Here is a 7,076-nt window from a genome sequence, read left to right as displayed (position 1 = left end):
AGGGCTTTCCTTCCAGGGGAAAAGGATTGATGTTGACCTTGCAGGCCTCCTCGAGCCGAAAAGGGCAGTCCAGCTCCCTAAATTGAATACGGATGAGGATTCCTCCCAGACAAAAGGTAGCACACCAGAAAGCTCTTGCTGCTTAAGGAGTGCCCAGGCTGGCCCACCACTGGCACCTGAAATTAAAAGGGTTGGTGCTCGCTTTGCTGTGGAAAAGGGCTGTTGTTAAGAATCCTGCGCTTAAACTGGCAGTCCGACTCCCAAAATTGCATCCGGATGCAGATTGTTGCAAGACAAAGGTGCTAGGACAGAGAGATGTTGCTGCCCACGGAGTGCCTAGGCTAGCCCACCAACTGCACCTGAGACCCTGAGGGTAAGCACTTTCTTGCCTGGGAGAAAGGGCTGTTGTTCGCTTGCAGGAGTCCTGCACTGAAATTGCCAGTCCAAGTCCCAGAATTGAATACAGACGAGGATTCCTCCCAGACAAAAGGTGCCAGCACAGAGAGCTCTTGCTGCCCATGGACTGCCCTGGCTGGCCCACCAACTGCACCTGAGACCCCAAAGGTAAGGACCTTTTTTCTTGGGGAAAAGGGCTGTAGTTCACATGCAGGAGTCCTGTGCTGCAACTGCCAGTCCGACTCCCAGAATTGAATACGGAGGAGGATTCCACCAAGATAAAAGGTGCCACCACAGAAAGCTCTTGCTGCCCATGGAGTGCCTAGGCTGGCCCACCAACTGCACCTGAAACCCAAAGGTTTCAGGCTTTTTGTCCTGGCCATAAGGGCTGTTGTTACCTTGCAGCGATCCTACTGCCGAAATGGGCAGTCCAGCTCCCAAAATTCCATACGGACGAAGATTCCTCCCAGACTAAAGGTGACACCACACAAAGCTCTTGCTGCCCAGCGAGTGTCCAGGCCGGCCCACCAACTGCACCTGAAACCAAGAAGGTAAGGGCTTTCATTCCAGGGGAAAAGGGTTGATGTGACCCTGCAGGACTCCTCGAGCCGAAAGGGGCAGTCCAGCTCCCAAAATTGAATACGGATGAGGATTCCTCCCAGACAAAAGGTAGCACACCAGAAAGCTCTTGCTGCTTAAGGAGTGCCCAGGCTGGCCCACCACTGGCACCTGAAATTAAAAGGGTTGGTGCTCGCTTTGCTGTGGAAAAGGGCTGTTGTTAAGAATCCTGCGCTTAAACTGGCAGTCCGACTCCCAAAATTGCATCCGGATGCAGATTGTTGCAAGACAAAGGTGCTAGGACAGAGAGATGTTGCTGCCCACGGAGTGCCTAGGCTAGCCCACCAACTGCACCTGAGACCCTGAGGGTAAGCACTTTCTTGCCTGGGAGAAAGGGCTGTTGTTCGCTTGCAGGAGTCCTGCACTGAAATTGCCAGTCCAAGTCCCAGAATTGAATACAGACGAGGATTCCTCCCAGACAAAAGGTGCCAGCACAGAGAGCTCTTGCTGCCCATGGACTGCCCTGGCTGGCCCACCAACTGCACCTGAAAGCCAGAGGTTCCACCGTTTGTTTCCTCGGGATAATGGCTGTTGTTGTTTTTTTCAACCCTGTCCTGAAACTGCCAGTCCAAGTCTCAACATGGCATACGGACGAAGATTCCTCCCAGACCAAAGGTGCCAGCACAGAGAGCTCTTGCTGCCCAGCGAGTGTCCAGGCTGGCCCACCAACTGCACCTGAGACCCCAAAGGTAAGGACCTTTTTTCTTGGGGAAAAGGGCTGTAGTTCACGTGCAGAAGTCCTGCGCTGCAATCGCCAGTCCGACTCCCAGAATTGAATACAGAGGAGGATTCCACCAAGATAAAAGGTGCCACCACAGAGAGCTCTTGCTGCCCATGGACTGCCCTGGCTGGCCCAGCAACTGCACCTGAGACCCTGAGGGTAAGCACTTTCTTGCCTGGGAGAAAGGGCTGTTGTTCGCTTGCAGGAGTCCTGCACTGAAAATGCCAGTCCAAGTCCCAGAATTGAATACAGACGAGGATTCCTCCCAGACAAAAGGTGCCAGCACAGAGAGCTCTTGCTGCCCATGGACTGCCCTGGCTGGCCCACCAACTGCACCTGAAACCCAAAGGTTTCAGGCTTTCTGCCCTGGCCATAAGGGCTGTTGTTACCTTGCAGCGATCCTACTGCCGAAATGGGCAGTCCAGCTCCCAAAATTCCATACGGACGAAGATTCCTCCCAGACTAAAGGTTGCACCACACAAAGCTCTTGCTGCCCAGCGAGTGTCCAGGCCGGCCCACCAACTGCACCTGAAACCAAGAAGGTAAGGGCTTTCCCTCCAGGGGAAAAGGGTTGATGTGACCCTGCAGGACTCCTCGAGCCGAAAGGGGCAGTCCAGCTCCCAAAATTGAATACGGATGAGGATTCCTCCCAGACAAAAGGTAGCACACCAGAAAGCTCTTGCTGCTTAAGGAGTGCCCAGGCTGGCCCACCACTGGCACCTGAAATTAAAAGGGTCGGTGCTCGCTTTGCTGTGGAAAAGGGCTGTTGTTAGGAATCCTGCACTGAAACTGGCAGTCCGACTCCCAAAACTGCATCCGGATGAAGATTGTTGCAAGACAAAAGGTGCCAGGACAGAGAGATGTTGCTGCCCACCTAGGCTAGTGCCTAGGCTAGCCCACCAACTGCACCTGAGACCCTGAGGGTAAGCACTTTCTTACCTGGGAGAAAGGGCTGTTGTTCGCTTGCAGGAGTCCTGCACTGAAATTGCCAGTCCAAGTCCCAGAATTGAATACAGAGGAGGATTCCTCCCAGACAAAAGGTGCCAGCACAGAGAGCTCTTGCTGCCCATGGACTGCCCTGGCTGGCCCACCAACTGCACCTGAAAGCCAGAGGTTCCACCGTTTGTTTCCTCGGGATAATGGCTGTTGTTGTCTTTTTTCAGCCCTGTCCTGAAACTGCCAGTCCAAGTCCGAACATGGCATACGGACGAAGATTCCTCCCAGACCAAAGGTGCCACCACAGAGAGCTCTTGCTGCCCAGCGAGTGTCCAGGCTGGCCCACCAACTGCACCTGAGACCCCAAAGGTAAGGACCTTTTTTCTTGGGGAAAAGGGCTGTAGTTCACGTGCAGGAGTCCTGCGCTGCAATCGCCAGTCCGACTCCCAGAATTGAATACGGAGGAGGATTCCACCAAGATAAAAGGTGCCACCACAGAAAGCTCTTGCTGCCCATGGAGTGCCTAGGCTGGCCCACCAACTGCACCTGAAACCTTGAGGGTAAGCACTTTCTTGCCTGGGAGAAAGGGCTGTTGTTCGCTTGCAGGAGTCCTGCACTGAAATTGCCAGTCCAAGTTCCAGAATTGAATACAGACGAGGATTCCTCCCAGACAAAAGGTGCCAGTACAGAGAGCTCTTGCTGCCCATGGACTGCCCTGGCTGGCCCACCAACTGCACCTGAGACCCCAAAGGTAAGGACCTTTTTTCTTGGGGAAAAGGGCTGTAGTTCACGTGAAGGGTCCTGCGCTGCAATTGCCAGTCCAACTCCCAGAATTGAATACGGAGGAGGATTCCACCAAGATAAAAGGTGCCACCACAGAAAGCTCTTGCTGCCCATGGAGTGCCTAGGCTGGCCCACCAACTGCACCTGAAACCCAAAGGTTTCAGGCTTTCTGTCCTGGCCATAAGGGCTGTTGTTACCTTGCAGCAATCCTACTGCCGAAATGGGCAGTCCAGCTCCCAAAATTCCATACGGACGAAGATTCCTCCCAGATCAAAGGTGACACCACACAAAGCTCTTGCTGCCCAGCGAGTGTCCAGGCCGGCCCACCAACTGCACCTGAAACCAAGAAGGTAAGGGCTTTCCCTCCAGGGGAAAAGGGTTGATGTGACCCTGCAGGACTCCTCGAGCCGAAAGGGGCAGTCCAGCTCCCAAAATTGAATACGGATGAGGATTCCTCCCAGACAAAAGGTAGCACACCAGAAAGCTCTTGCTGCCTAAGGAGTGCCCAGGCTGGCCTACCAACTGCACCTGAAGTTAAAATGGTCAGTGCTTTGTTTCCTGTGTAAAAGGGCTGTTGTTCATTTTTAGAAATCCTGTGCTGAAACTGCCAGTCTGACTCCCAATATTCCATACAGGTCAAGATTCCTGCAAGACAAAAGGTGCCAGGACAGAGAGATGTTGCTGCCCATCGAGTGCCCAAACTGGCCCACCAAATGCACCTAACAGCCAAAGGTTCCAGGCTTTCTTTCCTGGGAATAAGGGCTGTTGATCGTGTTTTTAATCCTGTGCTGAAACTGTCAGTCTTTACTCCCAAAATTGCATAAGGATGAAGATTCCTCCCAGACAAAAGGTTCCAGGACAGAGAGCTCTTGTTTCCCATGGAGTTTCATAGCAGCTACCCCTGAGGCCCTGAGGGTAAGGGCTTTCTTTCCTGGGGAAACAGGCTCTTGTTCACTTACAGGTGTCCTGAACCGAGAAAGATGGTTTGACTTCTTAAAATGAAATCAGATGAGGATTCCTCCCAAACAAATGGTGACAGGACAGAAAGATCTTCCTGCACAGGGAGTGCCACACCACCTGCATGTGCAGCCCTGAGATTAAGGGCTTTATTATCTGGGGGAAAGGGCTATTATTTGGTTTCCAGAGACTTGTGGTGATAATCATGGTGCAACTCTCAAAAGTGAAAACAGGTGAACATAACTCTGAGACAAAAGATGCCAGGACAGACATCTGTGGCTTCCCATGGAGTGCCCTGGGTGTCTCATGTAGTACAACTGAGAGTCTGAGGCTACATGTTGCCTTTCATGGGGAAATGGTCTGTAATTCGCTTGCAGGAGGCTGGTGCCAAGATAGCTGGACCGACTTGCCAAAATTCAAAAGGGATGAAGATTCCTCCCAGGCAAAAGGTGCCACCACACAAACATCTTGTTGCCCATGGAGTGCCCAGGCTGGTCCATCAACTGCACCTGAATCCCCACGTTTACAGGCTTTCTCTCCTGTGGGAAAGGTCTGGTTTTTGCTTTTCAGAGCCCTCCCCTGAAAGTGAAGTCTGACTCCCTCTACTGAATGCCAACAAAGATTCCTCCCAGACAAAAGGTTCTACCACAGAAAGCTGTTGCCACCCATGAAGTGTCGCACCACCTGCACCTGAGACCGTGAGGGTAAGGGATTTCCTTCCTGAGGATTCTTTCCCTGGTTCTTTCCTGGTTTTCCTGCTCTGAAAATTCCAGTCTGAGTCCTGAAATTGAACATGAATGAGTATTCCTCTTGGACCAAAGGTGCCACCACAGGGAACTTTGCTGCTCATGGAGTGTCCAGCCTGGCCCACCAACTGCCCCTAAAATTTTAAGGCTACAAGCTGTCTTTCCTGGGGAAAAGGGCTGTAATTCATTTGCAAGAGCCTTGCAGTGAAATTGCCACTCCGTCTCCCAAAACTGAACATGGACAAAGTTTTCTCTCAGAAAAAAGGTGCCAGGACAGAAAACTCTTGTTGCCTATGGAGTTTCACACTATCTGCACCTGAAACCCTGAGGGTCAGGGCTTTGTTTCCTTGGGGATACGGCTGTTTGTTGCTTGCAAGAGTCCTGCCTCAAATACCTGATCCTCCTCTCCAAAGTGAACATGGATGAAGATTTCTCCGAAACCAAAGGTAACCGGACAGAAAAATCTTGCTGCCTGTGAAACTAATTAATTAGTAACCCATTAGGGTGCAGTGCAAGAAATAAATTACTGAATTAGGTCATTAGTGAATAATTAGCATGCCTTGTAAAAGGAGAATTAGTTAATTGGTAGCTAATTAAGGTGTGGTGGAAAAGTTAATTACTTTATTATCAAAGGGGAAAAGGGTCCTCATTCACTTTCAGGAGCCTTGCAGGGAAATTGGCCATGTCAGTCCCCAGATTGAACACAACTGAAGCTTTTTGTCAGAGAAAAGCTGCTAGAGTCAGAAGCTCTTTCTGCCTATGCAGTGCCTGGATTTCTCTTCACCTCCCAGACCATTAGGGTGAGGGCTTGCTTTCCCCCAGGGAAAAGGGTTCTTGTTCATTTCCAGGAGCCCTGCAGTGAAATTTGCTATATCAGCCCCCAGATTGAACACAGCTGAAGCTTTTTGACAGAGAAAAGCTGCTAAGGTTAGAAGCTCTTGCTGCCTATGTAGTGCCCGGATTTCTCTTCACCTCCGAGACCATTAGGGTGAGGGCTTGCTTTCCCCCGGGAAAAGGGTTCTTGTTCATTTCCAGGAGCCCTGCAGTGAAATTTGCCATATCAGCCCCCAGATTGAACACAGCTAAAGCTTTTTCTCAGAGAAAAGATGCTAGGACCAGAAACTCTTGCTGCCTGTGGAATGTCCGGGTGACCCACCACCTTAACCTTTCATCTTCTTTGATAAGTTAATTTTTTGTCTGCATTTTTAGGTTGTTTATCTTGTTCTTCCTCTGTCCAACAGAAAAGTTCAGTTTCTTACCTGGTCTCTGCTGTTTCAGTGGGTATAGCTGCAGAAAGAGAGATGGTGTATTTATCCTCATTAGCAGTGTTTTCCTGCATCAGGGCCTTTACTTCTCCTGAACATGGAAAACTCAGTGCTACTCCTCCCAGAGCTTTTATACTTTGTGGCATTTGGCTCCTCCCTTTCCCTCGAGCCTCATGGGAAGGTATGTGGGTGTGGCCAGGGGTATATTAACCCCAGCCTTTGCCCAAGGAGGTCATTCAGCAGCTGGGCTTCAATGGGATAAGAGCTCTCCCTTTCTTTCAATGAATGGGATTTCTCAAGCTGTTCTTGCTTTATTGAAGCATCAGCTTTGGCATCCAAAGCAACAGAGCTATATATGGTAATGAAGAGGATTACACTCAAATGCAAGGGTTTTAAATTTATTTATTTTGTGTCCTGTGTTGGTTAGCTGCTTTTGTAATTTATTATCTTGTTTTCTTTTTCTTAGGAGCTTTGTATCTTTTGAGATCTCCTGATCATCTCAACTGTAGCTTGGCATTTTTTCACAAGTGTTATCCTATCCTGAGGTGAAGTTGCTCTGTGTTGAAAATGGTTTCAGACACCCAGGTTTGCAAGTAGGTAGTGGGGGGTTACAGCCCAGAGATGGAGTGAGGGCTCGGGTGTCAGCTTAGGAAT

General features: G+C 50.4%; 1 protein-coding gene and 1 long non-coding RNA gene across 15 annotated transcripts; one reads left to right on the top strand and one right to left on the bottom strand.

Moving 5' to 3' along the window:
- Nucleotides 1-303: 303 nt before the first annotated feature.
- Nucleotides 304-6,765, bottom strand: LOC127463894 (uncharacterized). Of its 14 annotated transcripts, XM_051773926.1 has the most exons (8): nucleotides 6,417-6,765; nucleotides 5,552-5,637; nucleotides 3,652-3,790; nucleotides 2,675-2,835; nucleotides 2,125-2,263; nucleotides 1,881-2,071; nucleotides 1,309-1,499; nucleotides 568-741 (listed from the first exon to the last, which is right to left on the bottom strand). In XM_051773926.1, exons 1-8 carry the CDS (start codon nucleotides 6,566-6,568, stop codon nucleotides 601-603), a joined length of 1,200 nt encoding a protein of 399 aa, XP_051629886.1. In that variant the 5' UTR covers nucleotides 6,569-6,765; the 3' UTR covers nucleotides 568-600. The 14 variants fall into 14 exon arrangements, 3 of the variants coding, with proteins under 3 accessions (XP_051629888.1, XP_051629887.1, XP_051629886.1); XM_051773928.1 differs by lacking the exons at nucleotides 568-741; nucleotides 1,309-1,499 and adding an exon at nucleotides 304-550; XM_051773927.1 differs by lacking the exons at nucleotides 568-741; nucleotides 1,881-2,071 and adding an exon at nucleotides 304-550.
- Nucleotides 2,066-4,383, top strand: LOC127463902 (uncharacterized). Its single transcript, XR_007901072.1, has 3 exons — nucleotides 2,066-2,203; nucleotides 3,731-3,996; nucleotides 4,090-4,383. It is a non-coding gene; the product is annotated as an uncharacterized LOC127463902 (long non-coding RNA).
- Nucleotides 6,766-7,076: the final 311 nt, after the last annotated feature.

This window comes from Manacus candei, unplaced genomic scaffold (genome assembly GCF_025592945.1).
Source record: "Manacus candei isolate 608988 ecotype Guabito, Panama unplaced genomic scaffold, ASM2559294v1 h1tg000179l, whole genome shotgun sequence".
NCBI lineage: Eukaryota > Metazoa > Chordata > Aves > Passeriformes > Pipridae > Manacus > Manacus candei.
Note: the sequence above shows the minus strand (reverse complement) of the source record. Positions and strands in the feature narration are given on the sequence as shown.